Consider the following 19921-nt stretch of genomic DNA (forward strand, 5'->3'; position numbering starts at 1 on the left):
ATATTCTAAAGCATAATTCCACCATAAGAGAGAATCGAAATCATGATTTAATGGAATTGGAAGGTTCATCAATCTTTTTCCCCATTATTATGAATATATTCTTTTTGCCAATTCATATACTTAATTATCTTTATTTTATTTTATTTTTTAAAGGCTATTTTACATTGCTGTTGGGGAATTATTCTCTTGATTTTCAACTAAAAATGTTAATTAATTGTCTATTAAAAAAATAAAAAACTTAATAAAGTAATTAATGATTTATAAAATATTTTAAAAACCATTCCCATCTAAATGAATAATATCTTTTTTAACTTTGTAATCTTTTTTTTTTTTTTTTTTTTATAANTTTGATTCTTTGAGTAAAAACTAAGACATCTTTTCTCAATTTAAAAGCCAAAAAGTACTTTTAAAATTCATTATAGGAACCGAACTGAACTAAACCGAATAATTTGTTAGAAATGTCGAGCCTAAGGGGCCAACCACCTCGAGAGCCAATTTGGGATGACACCCTTGAGGCTAATCACCATGGGTCGGCCACGAACCTTGAAGATCCACCTTTGGTTCAAAAGCTACGTTTAGGAGAGAATAATAAGAGATCAACTCGGCCAAACCGTCGAGTTCAAGGTTAGGAATCAAACGATTAGACTCAGTATTAAATCCGAAACTATGAATCTTATTCAACCAAGATCATGTTTTTTTTCTTCTAAGTAACAGCCTTACAGCACAGACATTCATTCAATGAGGCAATTAACAACACAAAGAGAAGAAAAACAATAAATGAGTTCAGTTGATAAAGAGAAACAGAAGGGCTTACTCCAATTAAAGAAATAAAGAAAGAAATAAAGAAAAAACTAAATCAACTCTATACATGATCTTATATGTTACAGAATGTGCATTTTGGATCACTAAAAGCAGCTCCAATATTCATGGAAGACTATCCATTTCAGATTCTAAATCCCAAACCTGACCACTTTTTCGTTGTCTCTTTCTTTGTCTTCCTTGAGCTCGGGTCGATGAGGTTCTCCAAAGACTTTGCTTTCCGGTTTCGGGTTCGGCCTGCTTCCTTCAGTAGCTCAGCCAGTCTCCTCTTTTCATCTTCAAAGTCGGGATTTGCAATTCCGAGCTTTTCTTCTCTCAACTTGAGAACAGATTCCAATATTTCAATAGCATCGTCGACTCTGCAATAGATTCATAAGAAACTATTAGATAAAGTTTTAACCGTTCAAACCCACCGCTAGCACGTATTATCTTTTTTGGGTTTTCCCTTTCGAGCTTCCCTTCAAGGTTTCTAAAACACGCTAGGAAGAGGTTTTCAAATCCTTATAAAGAATGTTTTGTTCTCTTCCCCACTTATGTGAGATCTCACAATCCACCCCCCTTCTGAGCCCAGCATCCTCGTTGGCACTCGTTCCCTCCTCCAATCGAGGTGCGTCCCCCCAATCCACCCCCTTCGGAGCCCAGCATCCTTACTGGCACACTGCCTCGTGTGTGTTGATACCATTAGTAACCACCCAAACCCACCCTGAGCAGATATTGTCCTATTTGGGTTTTCCCTTTCGGGCTTCCCCTCAAGGTTTCTAAAACGTGTCAACTAGACAAAGGTTTCCACACCCTTATAAAGAATGCTTCGTTCTCCTCCCCAACCAATGTGGGATCTCACAATATTAATACCCGAGATAGTATATTCCCCATTGCTTTAACATACGACTTCAAAGATATTTGAATTTATAACTTGACCTTCAACCAGGCCAAGCCAGGCGGTTGAGCTCCGGGCGAGCTATACCAAACCGAATAGGTAGTGGCAAGAAAATAGTTAAAATAATTTGAAGTACCTGCCCATAGCATCATAAGTTGCAGCAAGGTTGCTATAAACTCCAATGGTATCTTGATGACAATTGCCACACTCCTGCTCCAATATTCCTCTTGCTTCTTCAAACAACTCAGCAGCCTCATCTATCTTGAACAACTGCACACAAGCTAACCCCATTTGGTTCAAAACAACCCCGAAGAACGCAGATTTTCTCTCCCCGGTGGTTCTAAGTTTCGATATCGAACTCTCGAAAGCGCTCCTCGCATCCTCGTATCGTCCAACCATGTAGAACATCACTCCCATTCGTGCTTCTATCCCAGCAATCGTGCTTTGCTGTCCCGGTTTATCCTCCAACATCTTCATTGCCTTTTGTAAGAGCTTCAACGCCTCCTCAGGCTCGTCAACAGACTCGTAAATCGCTGAAATTTCTGTTAATCCACCAGCAATTTCTTCGGGTGAAGTTCCCGGTACAGGCTTTGAGTATATCCTCATTGCATTTTCGCAATACGATTTCGACTCCCGGAGCTTTCCAGTCCGGTGATAAAGGTCAGCAAGGCGTATGAAAACAGAGGCAACCAGAGGATGGTTGTCACCCTTAGATGCTTTGAATACAGTGAGCGCCTTCTGATACGAGAAAACTGCCTCGTCAAAACGACATAGAGACATGTAAATATTTCCAATGCTGACATCAATGGCAGCAACCTCACTGTCTTGTCCATTTGCAATCATCGCCATACTAGCCAGGACGAGGTGCTCAAGCGCCGCTTCATAATCACATTTTGCCTCACAAATAAGCGCCATCAGTCGACGGTCAGCTGCTTCTTCAAGCGACGCAGGCTCACTATGCGCATGATGAATCTCGAGAGTTTTCTTGCACAATTCTTCCGCCCGATCAAATTGCATTGCTTGAACGTGTGCCTCTGATAAATACCTACATATAACATGACATTCTCCATGGTTATTCTCAACGGCTATTCACATTAACTCGATCCACAAACAACCATTCTTCCGAACTATGAACCGAGATAAAACTCCGAACAATAACGGGTATTCACTCGATTAACAGGACATCAAACAAATACAAGTTATGAAACACGCAAAAAACCAGTCATCGATTCGTCTCTAGGCCAATATAATCGCAAACAAATAGTTAGTTCAGAGATCCACCTGAAACCTATACACAAAAAAACACATAATCTAACACAAAACCAGTGTCACACAGCTGAGGATTCATAGGGAAAGAAGCAAAAAGTTGTCTCTTTTTAACGGTAAAGTCACATCATCAGCAGATCAAGCACAATCTCAAAATTAACCTTAAACTCTTCCAAAATTAACCTTAAACTCTCCAAAATTAACCTTAAACTCTCCAAAATTAACCTTAAAACTCTCCAAAATTCACCTTAAACTCTACAAAATTAACCTTAAACTCTTCAAAATCCAGCTCAAATGCCACAAATTCCCACAATTTTGGAAAGACAAATCTGCATCTAATATAAGAACAGAAGAAACCAAACCTGCAAGTCTCCCCAACTCTGGGATCCGTCTCACCCAAGGCTTCGATCTGAATCTTCAAGCCCTCTTCATAGCAACCAATGGAGCGCTCGATCTGACCCAGCATCGAATACGTATCACCCAGCTGCATATGACCGGAAAAAGCTGCAAGGGCATGATCCGGCCCTCTCCCAATCTGAGGGACTTGAATCGCCTGTTCCAAAACCGGCACCGCCTCCTCAAACCGACCCAAGCTGCAATAAATAGCGGCTAGAACATGAAGACTCATGGCTAGGTCCAGACTCGGTTCACCATCAACGGCGCACCGTTCGAATGACTTCGATGCTCGGATCGCGTAATCTAAAGCTTTGATCGGGCCATCACCGGATGCGATGGTATCCCGAGCGAGCTTAAGTAGAAAAGGACCAAGATCGGGGTTGTCCAGAGAAGAATCCGGCGGAAACAGAGCCGCTGTCGGACTCTCAGGTTGAAGCTTCTTCTTCCCGTTCGGCGAAGGCTTAGATCGGGAAGGAGAAGGAGAGGGCTGTTTCTTTGTTAGAGGAGATGGGGGTCGATGACTCGTGGCCGGCGGCGTGTCGGGAACTGAAATCCGGAGCGGCGGAGCATCCGGCGGGGTTTTGACGGAGACTAAACCGGGCATGGCGGCGGAAAAAACAGGGGAAGTGGAATTGGAAGCGGAATTGAAGAGGGTTTATCTTAGATTTGGGGAAATGGGGATTGGTAATAGAGATCAAAGGATGGAACAGCCCACCTCGCTGAACCAAATTAAGATGAACAATTTGGGAGTGGGAGTTTGAAGGTGAAGCTGCAGTAGATCAGATGTCAATGACTGTCCTGGCTGTCACAACTCGGGCTGTCGGTCTGCTCCAGTGAGGGAGAGAACCAGACAAAGTAGGTTAGGAGGGTAAAATCGTAATTTCATCTTACTTATCTTTATTCTTTACCTTACGTTCTCATAAATTATTTCCGTTTTTTTCTTCGGGTTGAATAATTCATTTCTTAGATTTTAAATAAACGTAAGTTTCTAACTTCAATTTATATAATTCAACCAAAAATAAATTCAAATAATTATTTTTCTTTATTAGGGTTAGATATTCGTGCATTACTTTCAAAATGTGACATTTTTCTTTGGTCGATGTAAATAATATTAACCCATTTAATCGAGCTCTTGAAGACTTTGCCCTAACGGATGGAAATTAACATCGAATCTGTGATATCCCACATTGGTTGGGGACGAGAACAAAACACTATTGATAAAGGTGGGAAACCTTCCCCTAGTAGACCCGTTTTAAAGCCTTGACAGGAAGCCCAAAAGGAAAAGCCTAGAGCGGACAATATCTGCTAGCGGTGAATCTAGGTCATTACAAATGGTATCAGAGTTAGACACCGGACGATGTGTCAGCTTTCTCGAGTGCCAGCGAGGACGCTGGGCCTCGAAGGGGGGTGGATTGTGACCTCCCACATTGGTTGGGGAGGAGAACAAAACATCATTTATAAGGGTGTGGAAACCTTCCCTAGCAGACACGTTTTAAAGCCTTGAGGGGAAGCTCAAACAAGACAATATAAGGGTATGGAAACCTTCCCTAGCAGACACGTTTTAAAGCCTTGAGGGGAAGCTCAAGGGTCGTTACAGAATCAGTACAGTTTAGTCTCACTTATCATAGCGTCTCGTGATATTAAATGAGTAATTATCACGATATAATACATGTCGTTCATATTCATACACGAGATCTCATAATAGATTTTTTCATCACAATTGCATACATTATATATCATCAATCAATCAACGTTTAGGATTAAATTAGATGTTGAAAATTTACTTAGAAAAGCCACGAAGAATTTATCAAAGAAATTTTTGACTCAAAGTTGTTTTTCGACCTCGTATGGACAGTCCAAACTAGCAATATTTTTTTCAAGCCTTAATTTAACCGACCGAAATCCTCCATAACAAGATTCGAAACTCGACCCAAGAATTTTAGTCGAATAGATAATGATTTAAAACGATCGTTACCCATGTAAACTCACCGAAATGGGCTCGACCCCTTACTGTACGATGCTCTAAATTGCTTAAACTTTTGAGATTAGACACCGGATCGGAGTGGGTAATCCAATCGACACTATCATACTCACTCTTAAATGTAATAGACGTTATCATACCAATCAATACGAGTCATTATTAATACACAACATTTTTCACATTCACACGAGACATCCTTATATATATATATTACATAGCAAATACCACTCTTATTTTCCACACTATCTTACACACTCCATAATTATATTTTGAAACCCTAATTTCAGCATCACTTAGGCTCTTCCTCCAGGGTTCCCAACCCTTGGCTCATGCCTTGGGTTATGGCTTGGGCTTGCATAGTCTAACAATTCCTCTGCTCCCAAAAGCTTCCTTATACCTTTCATTTCAATTATCACCTGCAATTTGAAAGTGGATATCGATCATCATTTTGACTCGTAACAAAAATATCTATTTGTTTTCGAGGGTTTATCACTGAATTTGAGCTATCGATATCAGTACTAGTGTTTTCCACTCTCGGGTCTATAATTTATATAAACACAAACACAATTTTAAGGGATGTGTCGGGTGAAAGTTTGGGTGAGACTCGGTTTGGTTTAAGATTTCACATTTTGTTTACTCTATTCGAGATCGATGAAATTTATGGATTTTTCAATGGTCGTTCATCCAGGTTTTTAAACTTACACTTCAAATGCATAGTTTTTCTATACACTTCGAGTCTTAACGTTGTCTAGGATAAGATGTCGATCCCATGCCCTAAACGTTCATTAAGTTCCAACTTAATTAGAAAGTTGATATATCATGTTTTCAAGGGTTTATCACTAAATTTGAGCCATCGGTATCAATATCAGGGTTTTCCGCTATTGGGTCTATAGTTTATAAAAACACAAATAAATTTTAAAAGATGTGTCGGGTCTAGAGTCAATTTGGGTTAAGATTTCAAATTTTGTTTACCCTATCCATGTTCGATGAAATTCATGGATTTTCCAATGGTAGTTCAGCTCGGTTCTCAAACTTACACATAAAACGTAAAATTTTTCTAAATTTGGACGTCTTAAATCATTCACTTATAAACTTAGAGTCGTATAAGTCTTAACGTTGTCTAGATAAGATGTCGATCTCATGCCCTAAACGTTCATAAAGTTAATATTTTGAACGTTTTTGAAACTTGAAGTTCCAACCTAATTAGGGTTTTCTCACCTGCCCACAAGGGTTTGGTAGCTTCAAACCTTCCTTCAACCTCAGGCCATCAGCATCCCCTACAAAAAAAAAAGAACACAAACCCTAATTTCCCTTTTAACGTTGAAAAATTCAGATCTAAACAAGAAATTAGCATAAAATTAAGAGAAACCCTAATCATAAATCATCCATGTGAAGTGAAAAAAGCACCTGAATTAGGGCATATGAAGATGAGGAAGATGAAAATGAAGGTCTTGAAAGTAGCCATGGACGCCATTGTTGAAGGATTAGAGGTGGATGAAGCTGGTGGTTAGGGTTACAAAGAATAGGGTTTTATATAAGAAGTAATCAAGGAAGATAATGGAGCCAAATTAGGAGAAGCTAATTAAGTGTCATCATGATAACCTCCATTAAAGCTTCATGTAATCATGCTTCAAATACTCTTACTTGTTATCCAATTTTTATTTATTTATTTATTTATTTTTGTTCGTTAACGTCGAGTTAAATAAGAAAATAATCTAAGCTCGATTAAACCATGGTAGTATTTATTTATTTTTATAAAAAAAATTATTTTTTCTCTTTGATATATTACATAATATGGTATTATTGATGTCGTCTAGGTCAAATATCTTATTTTTACTTAATTAATTAAAATTTTATTATTTCTAAGAAAGTCCAACGAGCAAAAATGAGTACATGTGAGTTACAGCTCGTCGCGAGTTCAAGGTGTACTAAGAATTTAAATATTTAATTTAAGAAAAATGAAACTCTGGAAAAAAAATACAATTTTAAAAAATTAAATAATAATTAAATGGAGCCTCAATAATTTTTTATAAAAAAAATTAATAAAATCATTTTTCAAAAAAAAAAATATTTGCAAGTTATGGTTTTTTATTTTTAAAAAAAGTTTGAAATTGAGGAATTTATTTTAAAATGGTATGATTAACTTAAATAATTGTAATTAGTTAATTAAAAAAGAGAGATAATATATCGATATTACACGTAGACATTTGGGCTAAAATTATATAAATTATATTATTTATCACAAGATAATTTTGTTTTTTGATAAAATTTAAATACGTGGCAAATATTTAATACAAATTAATTAATATTAATCCATTTACACGTGTGGGTTAGGCAGCGTTCCATTAAAATGGTTTAATCTTCAATTAGCAAAAAACCCTACACTTAAACATATGATTAACGTTTAATATTATTATAATTATACGAAGGGAGTTAGCTTTGTCGGCAAAGTTTATAGCAAAGGCCCCTCTACTATTCAAAAATACCATTTCTATCTTATCCCTAATTCTTGACATCTGTTAGCAATATTTCCCCTTCCCCGTCACATCACGTCCCGGGTCCTCTTTGTTTTAAGCTAAACACATTTAACTTTAACGTTTCAACGATTTAGCTACCGAAAATGAATGTGCACCTCTTCAGAGGTGATTTTTCTTATATCATCTGACCTTCTCTTGTCTACTTAGACCGTCTGAGGACCGACATCAGCCTACCCAAAACGAAATTGCTGGAGATACCCATTTGAAATTTAACTCAGATAGATGTCCAATTTCAGTAGATTGATTAGAGGGTCCTGTTGGTGTGCATCCTATAGGAATTGAACCTATAAGTTCGTCGGTTCTTGATATATGTAATAATGCTTCAAGATCACTCTCATTCTGATATGGGTTTGGTCCATTCAACTTCTTATTTACTCGGGCATTGTAATAATTACAAATTAGTCCTTTTTTCGTCCAAATTTTAGCTCGTAAGAATAAAATATGTATAAAAAATTAGAGTTATAGTTTGATAGCATGAGGGGAAATGATGTTGATTAGTTTAATGCAAAGGCATGAATGATTATGTCTCCTAAGTCCTATTCATAAAACATGAATAGCTTTATCCCTTCAAACACCAATTTGGTCTCTCTTTTTTATGTTTTTTTTTGTTGTTGTTGCACCTTTGAGTGTGGAGTTCGTACGGCCATGGCCTTTGCCATTCCCTTCAATGATGGTTAGCACTTGAAATCAATTAGAGCTTCACAAAAACTAAAGAAAAGGTCGAGTTGTCCGTTCGAGACTCGTCAAATAGCAATCATGTGTACGTCTAAAAATGAGTTCGAACGTGTTTTGTAAAAGTTCAACGGGTGCGAGAGTGAAAGAATTCAAACTTGTGACATCTCGAGCGAAAGTATATATCTTAACCAGATGAGTTAGGCTCAAGTTACGAGTTCAAACCTTTTACCTCTTGGAGTTAGGTGTTTATTATATTTCTAGCTTTAAACTTTGTCTTGGTTAGTAAATTAAGACACTGAGATCTCACATCGGTTGAAGAGAGGGATGAAGCATTCCTTATAAGTGCATGGAAACTTCTCCTTAACAAACACGTTTCAAAATCGTGAGGCTGACGACGATATGTAAGAGACAAAAATGGATAATATCTAATAGCGGTGAACTTGAGCTGTTACAAATGATATCAGAGCTAGACACCAGACAGTGTGCTAGTGAGAACGTTGAGCCCCCAAGAGAGTAGATTGTGAAGTCCCACATCAGTTGGAGAGGGGAACAAATCATAGCTGTTACAAATGGTATCAAAGCTAGACACGAGACGGTGTGCTAGCGAGAACATTGGGCCTCCAAGGGGAGTAGATTGTGAGATTCCATATCGATTGAAGAGGGGAACAAATCATTCATTGACGACGATACGTAACAGGTCAAAGCGAACAATATTTGCTAGCGGTGGACTAGTTCTCTAATACCCTTAATTTTAAAGTCTCTTGTTTCCTTCCACGTCATCTTTAAACTTGCATGCTTACTTTGATATTGATTAAGTTCATGATCCTACCTAACGAGATTTTATATATAGATCTACAAAAATTGATATTCATATCATGACCTCGACTACTTATAAAATTATTTAGTTTCGTACGAGAATTTATCTTCGTCATCATATACAATCAATTAGAGTATCATTCACGAGCAAACCGAGTATCTTGGAAATTGATTGTCGTGTTACACGTCATCATCCATCGTAATATAACATCAAGTTCAATGAAATATTCAAAAGGTGATCATATATTATTATTATTATTATTATAAAGGGTTGCAAATCCATACATACATCATATCATATATTTTTATTCATTGCATTAAACTTAAAAATTTACAGAAACTTTATAGTAACGCATTGAATATTAATTCATGGATTGAATCTTGCTCGACCTCCAGGGCTTCCCCTTCTTGGCTCGTGGCTTGGGTTAGCACCTGGTTCATGGTAGTCCATCAACGTTGCATCCATTCCCAAAACCTTTCTCATCACAATTCTCTGCACATTAACGTCCGAGTTTGAGCTAGTGATTGAAAATATATGTCTTAACTGATAGTTGTCTTACCTGACTGTAAGGGTTTGGTTTTTCGTTTAAACCTGGCTCGAGGGTCGGGCCATGAGCTCGTCCTGCAATGGAATGTGAGCCATTTAGATTGGGATTAATTATGAATTTGAAGTGATAATGGAAAGTACCTGAGGAAGGGGAAGTGAAGATGAGGAAGATGAAGATGATAGGCAGCATGGAAGCCATTGATGATGAAGGTGAAGAAGAACAAAGGGTATTTATAATGGAGCCAAAGGGGAGACTTTTGTAATCATGACAACCTCCATTAAGGCTTCTTTCATTGTAATGATTTTGATGATGTTGTGCCTGTTATCCACTACCTGGGAAAAGTCAAAAACATTCTTTTTTTTTTTTTTTTTTTTTTTTTTTTTTTTTTTTTTTTTTTTTTTTTNTTTAAATATTCTTGTTCTTCTGATGTTCACGGAGCGGGATAGAGACGTTCCTGCTCCATTTCAATCATTGTTCTGGTGAAATTCTCACTTGAAATTTGCATGGATCGTGATGGAGTTCTCTTGTCGAATTCGAAGGAATTAAGTTTTTGAAAGAATTACTGATTTGGAACCTGTGTTATCGAAGGGTTTTCTAAGATTATTTCTCGTATGTATCGCACTACTTTTTCTACAGTTTCAGACTCTCATGCCTGTTTAATGAAAACAGACTGGCTTTGGCTACCTTTCGCAACAAACAAAAGATCTCTTAATCACACCGTTTGTATGAACAAATAAAATTTAATTGAGTTAAATAAAATTGTCGAAAAAAATTATCAACTTGTCCCAACTCATCGTATTATTTATTTTTAATAATTTGAAACGACAATAATTGAAAAGTTAATAATTTAGGGATATGTATTATATACAAGGGTTGATGGACGTTTTAATTTAATTAAGGAAGCAAGTTCAATATTTAATTAGTGAATATAGTCTGTACCAATGATTCATGTTAAGGATTTTGATAGGGTTAGTTACACGTGTGTTAGGCATCATTCCATTAAAAGAAATAATCTCACTTTACAAACCCCATATTAACTTCCCATTTATGGTTAATTATTATAAACGTCCCATATCTAGAATTGAGATAAAAATTTACCATTTGGGTGACTCTTCGACTCCAATAACATGATCATATTATCTACTTGTTATTTTCATAAATTAATGCGGGTTGTTTTAACATATTTTATTATTGATCTAAAGATTAAGATTAAAATTATATATAGTTTTTGAATTTTATTTTCTAAATTTTATAACTAAAGTTGTTCATTTGGGGTGGTTCGTACCTAAATTGATTAGGAAAAAAATGATTGAAGATTCCAAATGCTAAGTTTGCTTCAATAAATGAAGCTTGTCTTGAAACGTACAACCAAATGGCCCAATGTTCTTCACAAAATATGCATATTTTGATACCACAAATGCCCAAACATCCTCTTTTCTCACACCCACCTTGTTGTGTGGGCACTTTTAGCCATCTATGCTATATTCATAATTAAAGTTGGAGCCTTTAGTTTTCTTCTCTAATCTTGGTTGTTTTCCCCCTAATAATGAAGGAATTGTTTGTATGTTCGAGTTACGAGTACTCAGAAGATCCAATACAATAATCCAAAGAATCTGATCAACCAAACTCAATTCGCAAAAGAGTAAAGAAGAGAGAATTGAAATTGATCGATGTTTGGCGAAAGTTCAGAAACACACAACACAGTTTATGGGTGACAACACGCTTCAAAAGTAGGTTCCATAGAACAAAGCAATACTGACCAGACACACAGCAAGTTCAAGATAGATGTCTTGATAAAAACAGAATCAAACTCAACAGAACAACGTAAGGGTGGGTGGGTGAGTAGGTGGGTGAGAAGGGTTTTCAGCTCTCAGAGCTGCAGCAAGATGTCTCTGCAGAGGAACCAGTTTCGTGTTGAAGACGCTTCATCTCGTCGTACGCCCACTCGAGACCAGGACAGTAGTGAAGTGGGGGATTGAATCTGCAGTCATTGATATCATCCGGCAAGAATGCTCCATTCTCCACAAGGAACTTAACCGCTTCCCTCCTCCTCTCTTTGGCTGCACTGTGCAGAGGTGTCCCTGTGGGGTTCATTCTCAACATAATGAATGTTTAGGCAATATACATGGCTAGAACATCTTATAAATTCTCTCTTTTTTTTAATATTTGCGAGCATCTAACCCAATTTGTCTGCACCTCGACAATTTTGGGACAACTATCTGGCTTTACTACATTTATTTGCAAGATAACTCGTGGAATATTAAATCCTAAGTAGGCGACTATCACAACTTTATTATTTACCTACACCAGTTAAAATCTCATGTATTCTTACCCAACCTATTGCTAATACTTAGGTACCTACAGAAAAAGAAATTTTGGTTGTTTATCGTCTTGTTCAAAGAAAAACAAGATCGATGGTGCCAACAGTCTACACCTCCGTGGTGCAGGCTTGCTTGTGAACTCGAACAACATATACATGGAAAAACCCAGCCACCATAGCAGCACCAACACAATAATTACAAGATAACGCCAAGAATGTGGTGCAGGAGCCACAAAATGAAACTTTACCCAACAAGATTAAGTTAGACGCCCAAAAGCCAAGATTGTGGCGCAGGAGCAATAAAATGAACGTTTACCCAACATAATTAAGTTAAAAAGGCAGAATAGAAAGAATAAACAGAGGGCAAAAATAGGTTGCAGCTTCTATTCAAATAGCCATTGGGTTAATTCATACTTAATAGTACAAACTAGCAAAACTGTTTATGAATTGAATTAAATACTCCACTCCTCGAGATATTCTTTTCTCAACTTCAAACAGTCAATTTAGTAATTTATAATTACAGCTTAAAAATTAACTCACTGCTTGATTTGATGTTCCTAAATAAAAATGAGTTAATGTGGTTAAAATTGAAATCTACTCCCTGAGAACTACCCAACAGACAATTTCAGCAAATATGAATAAAAATGAATTCCAGTATATTTATTAAATTTGAAGGGTAATGAGTGGATAAAAGAGAGAATGATACTTACAGCCACAAGCACCTTTAGTTCTAGCATCAATGTTGGCACCACGTTCAAGCAATTCATCCATTACTTCAAGATGTCCACCCTCAGCAGCAAGGTGGAGGGGGGTCAACCCCTTTGATTTGGGGCCCCATGCTAATGCATTCACATCCATTCCATCGTTTAGCAGACGCTTCACCTGACCGACAAGGGGAGAATAATACCTTCAAGCAATTATATTTGCAAAAGAACATTCAAGAACAACTAAATGAATAACACGAACACCTATCAACTCAATAATAAACGAGCAAAGAAGTAATAGATTTATTCAGTCACCATCCTTTGTTCCAGGTTTTGGGTGGCCTTGGTTCCAATCCATTCTTGTTGCACTATTTTGGAAGAAGTTTGCTTACTTCTGAAACAACGGGAAGTTTACCTCAAAACCAAGGTTCTTGGCAGATGTATTGAAGATCTACTTAGAAACGAATACGAGTTTTTTGAGGTAGAAGGGTTTGGTCTGCTCCTCTTTCAAGGTCTCCGTTTGTGCCATTAGTTTTTGGTCATATTCCATAATTTTTTTCATCCTCAATAGTTGGAGCTCTTTCCTATCCTCTTCGGGTTGCTTCCCTTTTCCATGGACCGATATATTATTTTGGCCTTTTTGCATCCAAAAATGCGCGCACACGCAGAATAAAACAAAAACACAATAGGCATTCACAGGTCATAACTCAAAAATGATCAGAAACTACAACTAAACAACAACACTCCTAGAAAGAAATCAAAGGATAAAAGAGGCCTACAGAATTGAGGTTAGTAAACGCGATTATCCTCATAAGAAATAACCATGGAGTTAAAAAGTTCACTTGATATGCAACATTCCATTCAACATGCCAATATGTCCGACTATGATGACAGATCAAAGAAGGATTAACATCTATCTATCTTCTCTCAAGGCATGGTGGAAATCTCGCCAAAAAACAAAACGTCGTCGACATCACTATGCCAACATTCCAACTTACAAAAAGTTTCAACTGTATAATAGCATTTGTCACATATTTCCCCTTCCTTGTGGAACAATCTCACCGCACAAATAACGTCCAAATACTAAACTGAACAAGTCTATCAGTCTTTCAAAGTTTCAATGATAAAACGAAATTCTCTTCCCAATAAAATTAATGACAACAAAACTGTAAAGGCAATGAAAAGGGAAAAACATACAACAATTGAATCCAAAACTCACCTCTTTGAGGTCACCCTTCCGCGCACCAATGTGGAGTGAAGTCCATCCCCTGTCATCCGTATTAAACACATCATATCGGAAGGAACGCCTTCTCGAAAGGCTTCGACTAATCAAGCTCCTCTGTTCCTGAGGCATGTTCTTCCAATCCAAATCCAATTCGATCAACTCAAACAGCCTCGATCACTACAGTTCGTCAACCACAAAATACAAATAGAAATCTCTTCAATCGTCCTCGAAAATTTCTTATTGAAGTATGGTCTATAACAATAAACCCAGAACCCAAGAAGAAACAAGAATTACATGATTCTTAGGAAGAACAAAGTAAAATTAAAATTCTTAAAGAGGATTCGTGGGAAGAAACGAAAGCGAAGAGAATTAGCGAGAAGCAACAATGGAATGATGAGCGACACAGTAGGGTGCAAAGGGATTCAATCCAGGGCCAAATACACGAAGATTGTGAACGATTACGATGAAAGACATAAAGGGCTTGAAGATTGTAATCATAATTAATGCGAAACCCTTATCTATTGAATGATGAAACACGAGCGAAAATTTGAAGAACCGACAGATGGGGGTTCGGATTCCGAGTAGATATATGGTTGAAGGGGAAAATTGGCGCTAATTAGAGAAATCCTGGTTTGAATCGGACGGAACTGAGAGGAAACATGACAGACAAGAGCAGGAGTTGCCCAGATTCTCCAAACCCTAGAAGGAAAGGGATTTTTGAAAGACTCTCTGGACAGAAATAACAGAGCGATGGAAGCGAGAGAGAGAGAGAGATTGTTGAGGTAAAATTCTATTAGCGAATCTCAGCCTAATTTTCCCTTTCCTTACAGACTGCTCCTTTGCGAATAGGTGTACGAATGATCCAATTTGGGGTTAGGCCTTCTTTATTCGATTCAATCCAATCCTAACCAAATTTCACTCCATATATATCGTATGTATGTATAAATATATATATATATATATATATATATATATTAGGTAGGTATATGAAATATAAATATATATATGCACACACGCACATAAGATATATACATATACATACATATATAGATATACACATACATACGTGTGTGTATATATACACACGTAAGTACATATATATACATACATACATATATTTGCGTGCCTCGTGTCACAATCGTATTTTTACAGCAGCGGGATGACAATTGTGCGACACTTATTCTAACCTAGCAAACAAGTCGATCATGAGAGATTCGAACTTCGCAGACAATGTCAGCGTATGCTCGAGACTCAAATCACGTTTGTGAGAAATATTTTAGAAAACGTGAGCGAGGAAGTACGTTTAAAAACAATTTAAAATAAAAAAATATTATAAGCTAAAAGAAGTTAGACAACAATAAGGACTGTGATAGCATATAACCCGAGTAGGAAGAAGTGACCATTAGTTATATCCACCTACAGGACATTTTAGCCATGACTGGTGTAGACATGATTTTGATGAACAGTCATACACCCCATATAAGCATGTAAAAGGGGCTTAGAACGGACATGCGACCATGGACAACATGTTCTAGACAAGTATAACCGAAACATTCGACATGCAGCCATAGACAACACATCTTAGATGAATATGAACTGTGATACCTTGCATAGTTTTCGATTTAAAATATTTTAAAACTATTATTTTTTATTTTTAAAATTTTATTATTTTTTATTTTTCCTTAAGACAGGCAATTGAAAACATAGTTTGAAAAAGGAAGAAAAACAATGTCTTATCAAGTGATCAAAAGTCATAGGTGGACGAGTAAATTAAAAGATCGCCAAATTTCAACGATTCCTTTCCTTCTTTAAGAAGCAAGCCGGAAAAGGCCGATAATGGAATGAGGGCCTTCGTCAATCACAAATTTCCACCATTAAATTTCTCATCGGAGTTCGCCGATGTCACCGCCGTCCACTGTTTTCACTGAAGCCGAAGCTAGAGCCCTGCAATAGTATCAACCATGACCTCGAGCGCGATGGCGGCGACGGCTCAGCAACACCAGTGGAGCGAGGAGGAGACGAGGGAGTTCATCCGGATTCGAGCCGACCTAGAGAGGGACCTGACGGCGGTTTCCACCGGAGAAGGTGCGGCGGTGAAGAAGAAGACACTGTGGGACATGGCGAGTGCAAGGATGAGAGAGCGAGGGTTTTGGAGGACCGCCTATCAGTGCAAATGCAAGTGGAAGAATCTCCTCAGTCGCTACAAGGTTCGTCCAGTTTCCATTCCGTATTCATTTGAGGATTTTTTTTTTTTTAATCAGTCTGTTCTCCGTTATGTTTCTTTCAAGTGGGCTCCTCTGAATCTGGACTGTTCTTGCTTTGATATTTTGATTCTCATGGATTTCGATTGGGTTCAATTTTGCCATTTATGGTTGCAAATTCTTAAAGCTAAATCTGAGAAAGGTAGTAAAATGCTGATAATGTCTCGCAACATGCGGACGAGAAAATGACAAGATGTCATAAAGTCTTTATTCAAAATAGACACGTTTTGACCTTTCAAAACTCTAGCTGCCTGTAATTGCCTGTAAGAGGAGGTTTGGAGAAAATGGTTAGAATTGAAGGGTATTGCTAAGAGGTAGCTACCATTGTTTTTGGAGATTTGTCTCGCAAAATGGCTTTCTTCATTTCTAGGAGTACATATCAACTCAGACACGGTGGCAAAATTAGATATCTGTTGACTACTTGTACAAGATACATCATTCTACTTAATTTCCTAGGTGTATGTTTTGTCAAAGTGTGGTAATGCTTCCATTTCCAGTCTTGTTTCTGTCCAATCTTCTTGTCGAAGTGATAAGAGATTCTTGACTGTGCCTCCTCTAGAATCTAGAAAATCTGGCTGTTCTTAAGTTTTCTCTTATAGATCTTTCTTACACAATCTCTTAGTTACCTGTGAATGGTCAGCCTTTCAATTCTAATCTCTTAGTTACCCCAATGGATGAAAAGCCGAAGTTGATTCCAAAAGGCTTTCTGGTTAACATTTAATGGAATTTGGTTCTCAGATTTCATTCTGAACAAAGACCTGTCCACGAACCATAGCCAAAGACTGCATTGCGCTGCATTATCTTATCACCTTACCATAATGAATGTGTGGCCAGCAAGAAGTTGAAGGAGATAGCCACAGAATTATGGAAAAAACTAGAAGGCAGTGATACCTTCTCCTATATTTCTGATAGGCTGCATCATAGAGGGGATAAGCAGACTTCAGGCTTAGGTTTATTTAACTTGATATTGTTACAAGTGTTAAGTTACCAAGAGCTACATGCACCAGACAAAGAACTTGACTTTGTTTTGACACTTCAGCTTCGTGAAGATGCGGGATTCACATGATGGGAAGAGGGGTAGAAGTTAGAATTAGTAAGAAGGTGATTGAAGAGGGATTCCACATCGGTTGGAGAGGAGAACAAAGCATTCTTTATAAAACCTTGAGGGGAAGCCCGAAAGGGAAATTCCAAAGAGGACTATCTGCTAGCGGTGGCTTTGGCCGTTACAAATGGTATCAGAGTCAGACACCAGGCGATTTGCCAACGAGGAGGTTGAGCCCCGAAGGGGGGTGGGCATGAGGCGGTGTGCCAGTAAGGACACTGGGCCTCGAAGGGGGTAGATTGGGGAGTCTCACATTGTTTGAAGAAGGGAATGAGTGCCAGCAAGGATACTGAGTCTCGAAGGGGGGTGGATTGTCAGATCCCACATTGGTTGAGGAGGATAACAAAGCATTCTTTATAAGGGTGTGGAAACCTCTCCCTAGCAAACGTGTTTTAAAAACTTTGAGGGGAAGCTCGAAAGGGAAAACCCAAAAAGGACAATATCTGCTAGCAATGGGCTTGGACTGTTACAAATGGTATCAGAGCCAGAAATCGGGCGGTGTGCCATTGAGGACGTTGAGCTTCGAAGGAGTGTGGATTGTGAGATCCCACATCGAATGGAGAGGAGAACGAAGCGTTCTTTATAAGGGTGTGGAAACCTCTCCCTAGCAGAAGCGTTTTAAAAACCTTGAGGGGAAGCTCAGAAGGAAAAATCCAAAAATGACAATATCTGCTAGCAGTGAGCTTGAGTCGTTACATTAACATGTGGAAAAAAGTTCAAAGAAAACAATATCTGCTAGAAGTGAGCTTGGGCCGTTACATTAACATGTGGAAAAAAGCTCAAAGAGGACAATATCTGCTAGCAGTGATCTTGGGCCGTTACATTAACACGTGAAAAAAAACCAGATATATGTCATTCTAACTCTTGTTTTATCCATGAGATCAATGAGCTCCTATGATAAAAACAAGCGCAGTTAATTCAGGAAGTTTCTCGTTCACTAAAACCCATCTTAACTGAGCTTCCTGCTCTCTCTTTAAAGCACCTTCTTAAACTAAAGTTTCCAAACAAGAACTTGCAGTGCCATTACAGTTCAAACATCGAGTGTGGTCTACATTGCGAGTGAAAAATTAACCTGAACCCTTTCTTTATGTGGGAGGTTGGTCATAAGTGGCGAAACATTTAATTGCTTCCCATATATGCAGTAATTCTCGTTCATTAGTATTTGTAGAAAAGACATCTTTTACTTTTAGATCCGTTTCATGTAATTCCGACTAAACTCTTCATAGAATTGTAGTAATAACATAGCCTAGAATTAGTTTGACTTGTCAAGTCCAATTTTGGCCCCAAAACTCAATGAGCTAAAGATACCCCTAGAAGTTGAGGCAGTTGGCATTGTTTATGTTGTTTAATCACCGTCATATGCTTCTAATTTTATAATGGTTGTACAGGGGAAGGAGACAACCCATAAAGAGTTTGGCTGGCAATGCCCATTTTTTGAGGAAATCCGTGCAGTATTTGCCGTAAGGGAGAAAGCTATGCACCGATTGCTCCTTGAACCTGAAGCAGGTTCTAGTGCAACAAAGAAAAGAGGGAGGGAGAGAAGTTTAGAAGAATATTCAGATCTCAAAGAACTTGATGAAGAAGAAAGTGAGGAGGAGATCCCAACTCAAAGCAACTCACAGAAGGGAAAGGCTATAGGAACTCAGTACCCAGCAAAGTCTTTAAGAACGGCTGGTTCTAAACGTTCAAGTAGCTCGGTTAGTAATGAAATCCTAGAGTTGTTGAAGGGCTTCTTTCAGTGGCAGCAGAGGATGGAAATGGAATGGAGGGAAATACTTGAGAGACATTACAACAACCGACGAATGTTGGAGCAGGAATGGCGTGACTCGATGGAGAAGCTCGAGAGGGAGAGGTTAATGACTGAGAAAGCTTGGAGGGAAAGAGAAGAACAGAGAAAGAAAAGACAAGATATCCGTGCTCAAGGAATGGATGCTCTCTTAACAGACCTTTTAAACAAGCTCAACCGCGAAAATAATTTATGAGACGATGAGATAAAAAACGGTACTGATTCCCGAGAATGAGATATAGTTGAAGCAAAAAAGGAAGAATGTAGTTACAGCAACACTATTTTTGAAGGCATGGTAGATATAAAAAATTCAGATTTGTGGCTGATAGTACATATCACATATGCAATTTTTCACAAGTGTCTAGCCTGATTGTATGCATACAGAGATTGAACAGTTTTCTCCCAGGAATTTATAGCTCTTGGAAGAAAAAAGAATACATTGTTATGTACATTATCAGTATTGAAGAAAACCTATGAAGTTTAGCTTGAATTAAGAATCTTATTACTATGATCACCTTCCTATTCTCTTCTGTGATGATTAGCCTATTCATTTGTATCATTTTATGCTGGAAACAAGGCCATTTCTTTCAAGGATTCCATATTTTCTA

At 37.8% G+C, this 19921-nt stretch overlaps 3 protein-coding genes across 3 annotated transcripts; 1 reads left to right on the forward strand and 2 right to left on the reverse strand.

The window, feature by feature from the left end:
* Nucleotides 1-652: 652 nt before the first annotated feature.
* LOC111776930 (protein KINESIN LIGHT CHAIN-RELATED 1-like) lies at nucleotides 653-4187 on the reverse strand. The gene is made up of 3 exons (XM_023656349.1): nucleotides 3325-4187; nucleotides 1833-2741; nucleotides 653-1178 (listed from the first exon to the last, which is right to left on the reverse strand). The coding sequence occupies exons 1-3, from the start codon at nucleotides 3960-3962 to the stop codon at nucleotides 944-946; spliced, it is 1782 nt and encodes a 593-aa protein (XP_023512117.1). The 5' UTR covers nucleotides 3963-4187; the 3' UTR covers nucleotides 653-943.
* Nucleotides 4188-11552: 7365 nt separating this feature from the next.
* On the reverse strand, nucleotides 11553-15005 carry LOC111776946 (phytochrome-interacting ankyrin-repeat protein 2-like). Its single transcript, XM_023656370.1, has 3 exons — nucleotides 14159-15005; nucleotides 12946-13117; nucleotides 11553-11996 (listed from the first exon to the last, which is right to left on the reverse strand). The coding sequence occupies exons 1-3, from the start codon at nucleotides 14291-14293 to the stop codon at nucleotides 11779-11781; spliced, it is 525 nt and encodes a 174-aa protein (XP_023512138.1). The 5' UTR covers nucleotides 14294-15005; the 3' UTR covers nucleotides 11553-11778.
* Nucleotides 15006-15890: 885 nt separating this feature from the next.
* LOC111776955 (trihelix transcription factor GT-3b-like) lies at nucleotides 15891-19813 on the forward strand. Its single transcript, XM_023656383.1, has 2 exons — nucleotides 15891-16371; nucleotides 18916-19813. The coding sequence occupies exons 1-2, from the start codon at nucleotides 16126-16128 to the stop codon at nucleotides 19507-19509; spliced, it is 840 nt and encodes a 279-aa protein (XP_023512151.1). The 5' UTR covers nucleotides 15891-16125; the 3' UTR covers nucleotides 19510-19813.
* Nucleotides 19814-19921: the final 108 nt, after the last annotated feature.

Source organism: Cucurbita pepo, chromosome LG01 (assembly GCF_002806865.2).
Source record: "Cucurbita pepo subsp. pepo cultivar mu-cu-16 chromosome LG01, ASM280686v2, whole genome shotgun sequence".
NCBI classification, from domain to species: Eukaryota; Viridiplantae; Streptophyta; class Magnoliopsida; order Cucurbitales; family Cucurbitaceae; genus Cucurbita; species Cucurbita pepo.